The sequence below is a fragment of the Rousettus aegyptiacus genome, unplaced genomic scaffold (assembly GCF_014176215.1).
Source record: "Rousettus aegyptiacus isolate mRouAeg1 unplaced genomic scaffold, mRouAeg1.p scaffold_m13_p_4, whole genome shotgun sequence".
NCBI lineage: Eukaryota > Metazoa > Chordata > Mammalia > Chiroptera > Pteropodidae > Rousettus > Rousettus aegyptiacus.
Window position 1 is genome coordinate 53,870,630 of NW_023416307.1, and position 13,926 is coordinate 53,884,555.

Consider the following 13,926-nt stretch of genomic DNA (forward strand, 5'->3'; position numbering starts at 1 on the left):
CATCAAAATTTCTAGGATGAACCTTAATTTTTCAATTAGGGATCTGAAGAATGTCTCTCTTCTTCCCTGAGAATCTCTTCTTATTCTGGGTCATTAATTGGTTTGGGACCCAGTGCAGGTCAAAGGGAGACCCTTTTTACCCCAGGTACCAGGCCCCCATGAGCAGAGGCCATGCAGAGCTGAAGGGAAGTAGCCAGAGGTGGAACTTTGCAGGTAGGTTGCCACCGCATCCTCTCCCAGTTCACGATTTGGCATTTTACATCTGGGGTTGGTGAAGCAGATGACAGAATAAAGAAGATATTTTCTCTTTGGGAAAGCTAAAACATGAGCTTACCAAAGACCACCAGGACATGGGATAGAGCTCTGGTCAGGAAAGAGAACACTGAATTCTAGTGAAGGGCCTGGGACTGGGCCAGTGTCCTGCTGGGTAAAGCTAATGCTGTGCAGCCTTATGTGTTGAGCAGATGGCTGACTGGAAAAGCCTCCCTGGCCAGCTCGAGTTACCCTTTTAGCCAGTCTTGACTAAGAATGTTCATAAGCACTACCCAGTGCCTTTTATGAATTTATTTAAATAAAGAATATCCAAATTGTTTTCTGCTTCTGCACCATGTCTGCCTAGGTAGGTGGAAGATACATAGATCCAGCAAGGCACTTGGGCCAGGTAAATGGAGGGAATCTTTTCCTTTCCATGCATGGGAGCTTAGCTGGGCTCAGTGGTCTTGGAATACTTCTGAGTCACTCTTCACGGACCTATCATCAGGCCTCTGAAAAACTCTGTGGGGCCGCAGAGACCAACTACCCATTTATCTCAGGGATGCAACCTCACTATTTGAGAGAGCCCTCAAGAATAAAAGCACAACTAATCAAATAATTCAGTATTTATTGAGTACTTCATATGTGCCCAGCATTGAGTTGGGTGCTGGAAAAAATTATCATAATGCCTATCATATATTAAGCATTAAAAAACACCATGATAATTACACATTTTACACATAAGGAAACTGAGGTAGAATAAGGTTAACCAACCTACCCAAGATCATGCAGTGGGTGAGGCAAAGATTTGATTGTAAATGTCAGGACCTGAGCTGGAGGAAGACTCTGGAATCTCCTTTCCTGTCACTTTAGGACTTCTTCTAAGATCCGGAAATGCCAAGGATATAATGGCTTATTTTCTGGACTATGTTGAGATAGGAGAATACACGGATTTATTGGCTGCATATTCTTATTCTATCACCTGATTTTTTTCACAGTCCATATATTTATATTTAGTTTCATGACACAATTTTTATTATTATTGTGAGGGCCTTTCTCAAGGTATAAGAGGCATTTACGTGCCACTGTTTCAAACAGTACTCAAAAAGCACTTTTATTTACTTCACTATCTGTTTGCTCATCTAAGCACAGAGTATTTTATCTGGATCAGGTTCATCTGACAACTCCAGAGTGATTTTTCCACCCCTACATGCTCCAAATCCCTTACGCTAGGAGTTTTATTTTTCTGCTACCTGTTCGTTGGCTTGTTTTTCTCAGAACTTTGTTTCTCAGAGCAAGAGTGACTCATGCCATGCTAAGTCAGCAGGGTGGCCAGAAAAGAGGGAAGTGGAGTCATCCTGGAGTCTATCCCTGTTAAGGATAATGGCTCAGAGAGAAATGGTGTCCTACAAAAGATGTATTGGTAGCCAAGGAATAAAAGGCACAGGAATCAGACAATTAGAATAAGTCATTTGAGAGCTGTCATGGAAGTAAGCCAGGAACAGTGAAGCTCCAACACCCATTCTCTCTCACAGCATCCATTCTTCTTTTTCATTGTATTTACTACAATATGCAATGAGTGTACATGTTTACTAACTTGTTTCGTGCATGTTCTTCCCAGTAGACTGTGAGTTCCATGACGGCAGGGGTCTCGTCTACTTTACCACTGTATATCCGAGGCCTAGCACTGTGCCTGGCACATGGTAAGTATTTGGTAAGTATTAATTGAATAAATAAATGAATAAATGGCAACTATTTCATTTTTCATTCTGAGGAAGACCAAAGTTTGACTCTCATGGGAAGTGTGCTGAATATTGAAGGGTGGATAGTGATGATCGGGTAATGATCAAAAGGGGAGAGAAAATCAGTAAAGACTTTACAGGAGAATGAAGTTGCAGGTGTTTTCTGATTTTATGTAATAAGTTTACATATGCTGAATAAAGCCTTTTTCAATACAATTAAAATGAAATAAAGGAAAAAATGGGTAAATTTGACTATATAAAAATGAAGAACCTTCATATATTACATGGTACCATAAATAAAGTTGAAGACTAACAATAACTTGGGAAAAAATGATTATAATATGTATAACAGGCAAAAGATGTATATCATATATATGTATAAAATGATTCTTACAAAAATATTTCTTACAAGTTAGTAAGTAAATGACAACTTACTAGAAAACATGAGTGGGAGAGGTAACCGCAGTGGTCTCTGAAAATGAAAAAAAGTTCCGCCTCACTAATAATCAGGGAAATGCAAATTCCAACCACAATGAGATACAATTTTCATAGATTAAAATGGATACCATCTTCATTTTGGGGGGATTAAAAAATATTAAAAGAATGTTATTGTCCAACATTGCTGAGGGCCTGAGGAAACAGATACTGTCATATACTGCTTAGGAAGCGTAAATTAGGGTCATCACTTTATAGGGCAATTTGGCAGTACCCATTAAAAAATTTAAAGTTCCATCCATGAATTTCAGTTCTCAGTATCTAATAGCAGAGAAACACTTGCCCGTGCGCCTAAGAAGGCAGGATCAAGATGGTCAGCAAAAGCGTTCAGATGAGTAAATAACCTACATGTTCACTGGTGGGAAAATGAAGTAGAATGAAGTGGATGAATAGGTACTGATATGGTTAGGAATTCAAAATACATTGTTGAGTGGGAAGGAAAAGCAGCAAATAGAAACAATGTGTTTTTTACACACTTTTATGTAAAAAACAACCTGTACAAAATAATACTATATACTGTATATTCTGAGTACATACATATATACATACAAATGCAAAAAAGTAACAAAAGAATATACTAAATTGCTAACTGTGATAATGTCTGGAGAGGAAGACAGAGGACCAGGATTGAGGGTGGTTGTCAAAAGGGACTTTTTATTTCTCTATAATGTTTAAAACATAATGCTTTATTAAAAATAAAACTTTTAGGCTTTATGATATTAAATAATTTTAAAAATCCATACTTCCCTGCCACAAGATTCCATTGGCCCATGCCCATATAGAGGTGGAACATCCTTATAGTAAAGCAGGATTTCTGATCAGAGTCCTCAATTTTTTTTGAGAATTGCCACCATACCTCCTTTGTTTGTTGAACATCAAAATACATGCTAAGTTCTTGTGAGGGAGTACAACCTTGAGTCCTCCATTAGCCAATTCTTATTGAAAGCCTAAGTCTGAGAAACAATATTGACAGAACACTGCATAGAAAGCATGCAAGCCACCTATTCTTCAAATGGTTTATATTTTATCCTTAGTTCTAGTTTGACCTTAGAACACTTAATTCTTGGATCACATTGTTATCGCCTATTGTGAAATTGCTTTAGTTTGTGCCATTAGTCTTTACTGAGGTCATGGAATTCATGATTGTATTTACTACTGCAGTGTTACTGAGGACATTACCCAATATACCTTGTGATATTTTCTTCTTAAAATCTGGGGGGAATTTTCTCATGTCTCAACATCAAAAATGGATTATGCTTCCCTAGAATAGTTGAACAGTTGCTTTATTTGTTCTTATGCACACTGAAAATCTTTTACCTCCTTGTAGTCTTGACTTTGCTTTACCAGCTAGGAGGCTCGGATTCATATTTGGAGCCTTCCTTTAGTACCCAAACCTAGCCTCATGTGCAAGTATTTTGTGAATTCTTCTTACCTTTGATTTCATTTTATTTTGTTTGCATTGATTTTTCTTTTCTTTTAGTTTTCTCACTGATGGCAAAAGATTTTGTAAAATACTTAAAAATTTTATTTTTGTAATCCTCTTTAAATGTTTGTGTTTAAAAAAATAAACAGAAGTATAAAATACATAAATAAAATCTGTTTCTTCAATCAGAAACATAAAAATAACCTAGGATGTTGACACATTGCTGTCACACAAAATACAGATCTCAGTTTTGTTTTTCACCTACATATACTGGGTATGGGTACTGGTTTCTATTGGAAATAGTCCAAATTTAAACAATTTCCCTTCCTTAAAAACAAGCTTCAAGAAAAAAAGGATGCCAGTCATCAGAGAAGAAAGATGGTAAGTGTAATGGGTTGAGTGGTGGCCTTCAAAGATATGTCCAAGCCCTACTGGGATTGTATTTGGAAAAAGGGTCTTTGTGGATGTAATTAAATTGAAAGATGAGGTCATTAGGATATTAGAATCTGTATTATCCAGATAGGCCTTTAATCTAACAACAAATATTTTTATTAGAAGCAGAAGAGAAGACACAGACACAAGATAGAGGCAGAGATTGCAGTTATGCAGCCACAAACCAAAGAAAACCTGGAGTCACCAGAGACTGGAAGGAGCAAGAAAAGTTTCTCCTCTACAACCTTCAGAGAGAGTATGGCCTACTGACAATTGATTTCTAACTTCTGGTCTCTAGAACTGTGAGAGGATACATTTCTGTTGTTTTAAACTACCTAGTTTGTGGCAATTTTTTACAGCAACTCTAGGAAACTAATACAGTGAGTAATCTGGCAAATGCATCATTTCTGTATACTGCAGGGAAGGAAAGCTATGAGACAGTGGAATAATATCTTCAATGCACTGAGAAAATAATTACCATACCAACATAGAAATCGCATCTGTCAAGAAAAGAGTAAATAAAAACTGAGAGAATGGTCCAAGAGGAAACCCTCATGAAAAAATTCTAAAGCACGTACTTCAGATAGACAAAAAGATGATCCTAGAGGGAAGGTCTGCAATGTGAGAAGAAATAAAGAATGATAAAAATAATATGTGAGTAAACTGACTATGTAAAACAAAAATGATGTCTTGTGGTATTAAAAAAGGATAATTAAAACACATGACAAAAATAATATGTAAATCAGAAGAGGTTTAAATGATATTAAAAATATTCTGTAAGCCTCGTATTGTCCAAGAAAAGATAGTGATTAACTGTATACTTTGATAAGTTAAGTTTGTATGTTGTAATTTCTACTGTAGTCTTTAAAATAATGGAAACTATTTAATTTTATAACTAGGAGAGGAAAAAATTAGAATGTTGGAAAATAATTAAAAAGAAGGCAAGAGAGAAGAGAAAAATACAGAACAGGTGGGATGAATAAAAAGCACAAAGTAAAATAATACATTTAAACTGAAATTTATCAGTAATTACAATAAATATAATAATTGACAAACTGGGCTTATAAAAACTAAAAATAAATGTTTCTACATATCTAAAACAAAGACTCAAAGATTAAAAGTAAAAAGATGAAAAAAACACACATTATGCAAACACTAACCAATAAAAGCTGGTGCAGTTAATTAGCATGACATGAAATAGATGTAAAGGCAAAAAAAAAAAAAACTACCATATGTAATGAAAATGACTCTAAAACAATAAAAGCCTCAGTTCACCAAGAAGACATTACAATTTAAAATTTATAATGCTCCTAATAACATGGTCTCAAAATATACAAAGCAAAACTTGACAAAATTACAAGAAGAAATAGAAAGATGCACAACGATAGTGAGAAATTTAAAATTTTTCTCAGTAATTAATAGAATAACAATTCAAAAAATAATGATTTAACGTGATTAACAGATTTGACATAATGAACATACACAGAACATTGTACCCAACAACTACAGAAAGTACTTCCTTTTCAAGCCTATAAGGAACATATTAAAAATTTTACTATATACTGAGCTATAAAGAGGCCACAAAAAAACCCAAGGCTAGAAATCATGAAAACCATGTTCTCTGACCACAATATAATTAAACTAAAAACTGGTAAAACAAACAAACAACCCCCCCAACAAGAACATTTACAATGTTTAGATAACAAGAAACACATTTGTAAATAACCCATGAATAATTTAATGAAATTTAGACAATGTTTTAAACTAAAAAATAATGAAAATGTTGTATAACATACTTTGAGGACAGAGGGAAATTTATAGCCTTAAGTAATTAGATCAGAAAAAAACAACACCTGAAGATCAATGGATAAATCATCAATTTCAAAAAAGTTAGAAAAATAACAAAATAGATCAAAAGAAAGTAGAAGGAAAGAAGTAAACATAAGAATTAATATAAGGGCAGAAGTTAATGAACTAGAAGACAAGCATATAATAGAGAGGATTTACAAAGGCAAAAGATAGTTCTTTGAAAAGACTAATAAAGGTGACAAACTTCTGTTAAGACTGAGTGCATGCATGAGAGAGAGGTGAAAATGGGAAAAGGTACAAATAATCTATGTCAGGAATAAAAAGGGATCATTACCACAGACCTTGCACACATTAATATGATGCCAAGAATATGTTATAAACAACTTTATGTCACTACATTTGAAAACTTAGATAAAATGGACAATTCTCTAGCAAAATATAACCAAAACTGATTCAAGGAGAAAAAGTAAACATGAATAATAATATACTACTAAAGAAATGGAATCAGTAGTCAGAATCTTGCAAGAAAATCCCAGGCACAGGTAGCTTTACTAGTAAGGTCTATCAAATATTCAATATAGAAATAATTTCTGTATGACACAAATTCTTTCAGAAAATAGAAAAAAAGTGGCATTTTCTCAACTTATTATCAGAAGCTAATATACATTTTGACACACAACTGGACTAGGACAGTACAGATAGGAAAATTACCAGAGAATCTCACTCATGAACATGGATGCAAAAATCTGAAACCAAATCCAGTCATATATAAATAAAAAGGATCAAGGTCAAGAAATATAAAGTTGGATAACTTTAGAAATATAATTAATATAACTTACCACATAAATGAATAACACAGAAAAATCACATTATTGTCCCAAAAGACACAGGCAATCATTTGATAACATTCACTGTCCACTTATAAAAATAGTATATAAAAATCTCTTAAACTAGGAATAAAAAGAAATTTAAATCTGATAATGATTATTTACAGAAACATACTACAAACATTATTTGTGATGGTGAAACATCAGAAAATGTCTTTTTTTGAGATCAAGAATAAACAATGCCTGCTATCACTTTTAATCAATGTTGTACTGTAGGTCCTAGCAAACACATTAAGGTGAGGAAAAGAAATAACTACTATAAGAATTAGAAAGGAAGAAATAAAGCTATCACTAGTTTCAGATGACATGATTGTATAGGTATGAAAATCTGACAGACTCTTGAAAAATTAGTAGAGTTCAGGAATTTTACTAGATATAAAATCAATATACAAAGTAAATTGCAGTTCTAGATAACAGCAACAGCTCATTAGACATATATTAATCTAAAAGTCTCAAATCAAGTGCTAAGGATTGTGTCTATCACAAGATGAAAAGGTGAGCATGGCCACTATGGAGAAAATTTAGCATTTTATTTAAGGACATTGAAGAAGACAAACGATTGGAGAGTCCTACCATGTTCACAGAAGACATGATTTTGTAATGATGTTCATTCTTTACAAATTGATTCACAGATTTAATGTAATGGCAGTCAAAACTCAATAAATCTATTTGTGGAATTTGACAAGCAAATTCCCACACAAAGTGGGAAAACTTGTTTAATCAGATTTTAAGATTTCTTAGTAAGCCCTAAACAGACTGTATAGTACTGATGTAAGGATCATAAGTAGACAAATGGACAAAACAGAGAGCTCCCAAAGCAGATCCATGCATATATGGGCAGGTTACTTATGATAGAGGTAATATATCAAAGCAGTGGGGAAAGGATGAATTTTGGTAAACAGCGCTAAGAAAATTGAGTGTTCATACTGAAAAAAAAAAACTATATGAGACATCTACAACATAAAAATAAAAAGAAAGTACTTAAATGTAAAAGAAAAAAAATTTTTAGAGCATAATATATAAGGAGAATATCTTTATGACTTTGGCTGGAGGGATTGATTTCTTACCCCAGATATAAAAAGCACTAATCATAAAGGAAAAGACTGATGCTTTTAATTAAAATGAAGAACTTCTGGTAATCAGAAGATAGAATAAAAACAATGAGAAGATAAGCTGTAGAGGAGAAAATATTTGTAACATATGCAATCAACTAAAAACCCACTAGTTATCAGAATACATAAAGAACTCCTATAAATCAAAAAGAAAAAGACAATCTAATTTAAAAACTGTGAAAAGACTTAACAGGCACTTTATAATAGAAGCAATTTAATTAGCCAATAAGCCTATAAAAACATGTAATTGGGGAAATGTAAATTAATACCATAAATGAAATACCATTACACATCCACCAGATTGGCAAAATTAAAAAATCTGACAATACTGAAAGTTGATAAAGATATAAAACAATGAAAATTGTCATACATGTTAGAGGGAGTTTAGATTGAAACAACCACTTTGGAAAATAATTTGGCTTTCTCTAATAAAACTAAAGCTAAGCATATCCCATGACCCTCTATATAATCCCTACAGACACTTGTACCCAGGTGTGCCAGAACATCTGTATAAGAATGTGTTAAGAAAACAAAAGTCAACTGAGGAAATTTGAAGATCTAATTACCTTTATTAAGAGCCTATAAATCAGGAAGCATCCCATTTAGCAAATAGAAAGGTGTTCTAAGGAGTTGTACAGAATGGAAGTTTTTATAGGCAAAAAGAGGGTGGGACAAGGGGCCTATTTTCAAAACAAAATAAAACAAAAGATCTTTTCAGGCCAGGTTACCTTTTTTGGGTGTGTGTGTTGTGGGGGGGGGGGAATGTCAGGGGTCTCATTATGTAAATTATTTTACTAATGATAATAAAGACATTTCGGATTAACTGTTTCAGTTCACATTCCTAAGAGAGGTTAAGTACTGCAATTAGGTCTTGGTTTGCTGTCCTGGGGGCACATGATTCCATTTTGGGCCCGTTATAACTTTTTTTTAACAATACCTTTTGATCAAACTCTCAGCTTGAGAGATGTGACAAAATATTAAGAAATTAGTACCACTCTCAGCTACCACTAGGTAGTTCTTGCAGTTTTTGTTGACCCTCTGTGTGGTATATGTAGGTCAAGACATTTTGCTAAATCTTGAAACACTCACAGGCCACTACCCCAGGTTTGCAACTTCTAAAACTGTCACTCTCTCATTCCCTCCCAGGCATTTTAGACCTATGGAGATCATTTGCTTAGTAGTTTGGAGCTGTAAACAGGTATTCCAATTTTCCTGGAAGCGTTAATTCAGCTACAGCAGGTGGTGTTGGCCACAGCAGACAACTCATTGTTCACCTAAGAGATAATCAAGGGTTATTCTATTATTAAGAACAACTTTGGCCAGAGAATCAAAGGATTGGGCATGGGGGGAGTGGGGGAGTTATAGCTTTAATAATAGGTTCTGCAATATTTTTGAGAGCTAAGGAGAGATTCCTTATTATAGCCTCGGTTGTATTTATTTCTGACTAGGGAAGTAGGAACCTGACAAAGGAAGTGAATTCTTAATCATGAAAGCCTCCTGGTAAGTCCTTTCTAACTAGACACTGTAAATTCAGGAGAGTTGACCAATGAGGAGTCCCTGTTCATTTGTGAGCAGTTAGGGGCACAGTTAGATAACCTATGAGACATTGCCTGGCTGGGCACTAGCTATTTAGGCATTCATAGGCCCAAGGAGAATGATAACCACCAGCAAGATAAATCCTGTTAGGCACAAACCATTCCACTAAGGTGGCACTGTGAATGGACTCATTCACAGAAATTGCTGCATTTACCTCTTCAAGTCAGGAGTCAATCAAGTTTTTAACGCATACAAGAAAAGGATCTCCTAGCCCGAAATAAAGAGTCATCCTAAATGCCAGTAAAGATGGGTACTGCCATTGAGATTTCTTAGTGAGTGGGAGCAAATCTGAATTAGATAATTATGGATAAATCAAAATCTTTGATAACAATTCTAGCAATCTAAAATGTTATCCCCTTTAGTAATGGCCTAGGAGATATAGATGATGTGTCATTTTCCCAGGCCAATGCTGGAGGAAAGGAAAGGAAAGAAAAAGGACAAAGTGTTTCATGTTCAGTTAAAAGTGAAGTCTTGATCCTTCATCTTGGGTAGAAGCAGTCTTTGTCGATGTCAGGTACTTCTCTTTCTCATCAATTTGGTTTGGAGGTCTCCAGCATTTGTATAGGACCAGATGTCAGAGAGCCTGAGATGTACATCCATGGCTCAAAATCTTCTAGTCTCGTAAAAATGTAGTCTCGTAGCAATATCAATGGTTAGGAGAGCTTGGCAAGGTCTTTTCTAATGGGCTCATGCCTTGTCTTCCTCTGATGATGCTTCCAGAATACCATCACCAGGCTCTAGACTGTAAAGAACAGCATCCTTTAAATTGAGATCTGGTAAGTCTTCTTTAACCTGTTGATGAAAGACTTACGCCTAAGACATTAAAGACACATAGTAGCTGCTCATACTAACATGAGTCAACAAGGAATCAGCAAAATGTTGTATGCCATTGTCTTAACAGTTTAATTTACAGCAATTTTTTACCCATCTCAATGCTCTACTTCTGGAGCAGACTGTTGCCATGTTATAAGGACATGAGGATGACAAAAGTCTGGCAATAAGGGGTCATTTTTTGCAGGTGAACTTTGAATGACTAGAACCACTTGACCCTGCAGAGATTATAAAACAAAGATAGATGTTTTCCAGTTGTCCCAGAGAACTGGATTGCAGCCTGAATAATGTCAGGGGATTGACACACCCATCTACCTATTGTTGTAATGTTTCTTTCCCTCTGGATATATATTTTTAGCTTGGGGAAGAAGGCATAAAAAAAAAAAATTCCTTTTGGGCTCTGAATATTAGCTTTTGATTTGACCAAATTTCTGATCAAAAGTTTATTAAAACCTTTCAAATATCTTGTCAGGTTTTAGCCAGGACAAACAAAATATTTCTGGCAATACTGCACAACGCCATTAATTTTAATTTTAGTTTCCCCTTGGCTGTTTAAGGGAATAATGTAGCAGTTTTCCAGAAAATCTCTCAAGTCCCATCAACTTTGGGAGGGGCTCCTTAGGAGGGTGTAGTGAAAGAGGCCTAGGTGTCTTTCATTGTTTTTATTGTTAGCCTTTTGCTAACAATAAAGGTTATTTGGAATCTTAAAGACTTTTGGAAGCTTCTGCATACCAATTAAAGTAGGCATCCCATTTCTTCTTATTCAGCTGGGATCCTTTTCTCTTAAGAGCATTTCTTAAATAAACAATTTTGTTTAATTAGAATGTTCCTCATAATTATCATTGTTAATACTTTGTCCATTTTTGCTAAATATCTACAGCATCTGGGACTATAGTTGTTAAACAGGTGTCCCAGAAGGTGGCAGGCTCAAATTTTTTAATATAAAGGATCGAAAAGCCTTTATCCATTTGAAACAAGACAAAAAAGACATATCAGCGGTAACCAAGAGATGTTACTGTATCCTGACCAAAAGAAGGCCCTGAACACACCACCAACAATTCCCACTGAACCAGGGACTGGAAAAAGAACTGAACCATCAAACCCCAGGAATAGGAACTGTGGACTGATTACCAAACAAATGGAGAACTGCAGCTGCCACCTCACCAACAGTTCCCAGTGTGGATTCTGGGAATAGACTCAAAGGCCGGGTTTTTCTCTGTATTGTCAGTAACCAAGACATGTTACTGTGTCCTGGGGATTGCCTTCTGAAAGGCTAGGGGCTTGGCTCTGGGCAGCACGATCTGCCAGCTTAAGCTGACCTTTCCTTTAAAAAAGAGCCAACTAGATAGAGACCTTAAATGCAAAGATAGTGGAGCTCAAAGCTGAGAGGAATTTACAAATGTCCCTAGAAATGATGAGAAAGAGTGTAGTCAGAAGGGTTCATCGGTTGTGCTTGTGTTTCTCCTCCTCCCTGAAGCTGCTGGAAGTCTCTTTAGATCTCATCACTGCAACCGAATCTGTTAAAAAACAAAATTCAACCAAGTAAATCTAAAGATCTAATTGGCTTTATTAGGTGATTTATGAATCAGGTGACATCTCATCTAGCAACTAGAAGGGCGCTCCGCAGAGGTGTACAAAACAGACTGTTTTTATAGGCAGAAAGAAAATGGGACAAGGAAGTTATTTGCAAAACAAAAGAAAAGATTGTTTCAGAGCAGATCATCTTTTTTCAAGGGTGGAGGATAAAGGGAATGTGTGTGTGGGGTATTATTATGCAAATTACCTTACTAGTGCTAATCAAGAAATTTCAGATTAACTGTTTAAAGTTCACATTTCTGGGAGAGGTTGAATATTGCAATTAAGTCCTGAATTGCTATCAAAAAGACAAATTACTCCATTTTTAAAAAATTAAATTTATTGGGGTGACAATGGTTAATAAAATTATATAGGCTTCGAGTGTTTAATTCTATAATACATCATCTGTATATTGCATCGTGTGCTTACCACCCAAAGTCAAATCTCCTGTCAACATATATTTGACCCCTTTACTCTTTTCTATCTCTCTGCTTCCCCCTTTCCCTCTGGTACCACTAAACTATTGTCTATGTCTGTGAGTTGTTTATTTGTTTTGTTTGCTGCTTTCAGTTTTATATCCCACATATGAGTGAAATCATATGGTCCTCCACTTTTTCTGTCTGACTTATTTCGCTTAGCATGGTATTCTCAAGATCCACCCATGCTGTTGCAAATGGCAGTAGTTCTTCTTTTCTTATGGGTAGCATTCCATCATATACATGGATGAAGAGGGGCCACATACCAAATCTGATAGGCTCAGGGAAGGCCAGCATGGTGGGCCCTACAAACTCAGAGTCTGAAAGCAACCATTTAGGATGGTCTGAACATAAAAATTCTTAACCAAAAGCATGTCATGGCAGGCAGGCAGATCTTAGGTCTGCAGCCTTCTTGACAAAGAGAAATTAAGAAAACAATTCTAGTTATAATTGCATGAAAACAAACAAAATACATAAGACTAAACTTAACCCAGGAGATAAAAGACATTTACACTGAAAATTACAAGACATTAATGAAAGAAATTGAAGAAAACATACATTTTCTATGCTCATGGGTTAAAGGTTTGATACTGTTAAAATGTGTATACTGCCCAAAGCAATCCAAAAATTGAATGCAACCCCTATCAAAATTCCAATGGCATTTATCACAGAAATAGAATAAATAATCCTAAAATGTGTATGGAACCACAAAAAATCTGGAATAGCCAAAGCAACCTTGGGAAAGAAGTACAGAGCTGGAGGTGTCATATTCCCTGATTTCAAGAACCTTACAAAGCTATAGTAATTAAAACAGTATGATATTGGCATAAAAACAGACATATAGATCAGTGGAACAAAAGAGAGATCCCAGTAATAAACTCACACATATAAGGTTAATTAATTTACAACAAAGGAGTCAAAAATATACAATGGGGAAAGGACAGTCTCTTCGACAAATTATGTTGGGAAAACTGGACAGCCACGTGCAGAAGAATGAATCTGGATCATTATCTTACATGAAAATTAACTCAAAATGGATTAAAGACTTTACTGTAAGACTTCAAACCATAAAACCCTCGAAGAAAATGTAGCCAGTAAACACCTTGACATAGCTGTGATGCTTTTTTGATTTGACACCAAAAGCAAAGGCAACAAAAGCAAAAAGAAACACGTGGGGCTACGTCAAACTAAAAAGCTTTAAAAATGCACAGAAAAGGAAACCATCAACCCATTGAAAAGGCAATCTACTGAATGGGAGAAAATATTTGTAAATCATATATCTGATAAGTGGCTAAT

General features: G+C 35.2%; 1 protein-coding gene across 5 annotated transcripts in view; it reads right to left on the minus strand.

Moving 5' to 3' along the window:
• Positions 1-5,708: 5,708 nt before the first annotated feature.
• CD86 (CD86 molecule) overlaps positions 5,709-13,926 on the minus strand; it is a 67,283-nt gene continuing 59,065 nt past the window's right edge. For 2 of the 5 annotated variants that reach the window (XM_016119998.2, XM_016120015.2), the window contains exons 8-9: positions 11,977-12,096; positions 5,711-10,490 (exon numbers count right to left, since the gene is read on the minus strand). In XM_016119998.2, the coding sequence (XP_015975484.2) occupies positions 12,020-12,096 (77 nt within the window). In that variant the 3' untranslated portion in view covers positions 5,711-10,490; positions 11,977-12,019. Of the gene's footprint in view, positions 10,541-11,976; positions 12,097-13,926 lie in introns of all 5 variants that reach the window. The other 3 variants (XM_016120035.2, XM_016120007.2, XM_036219252.1) reach the window with 3 other exon arrangements.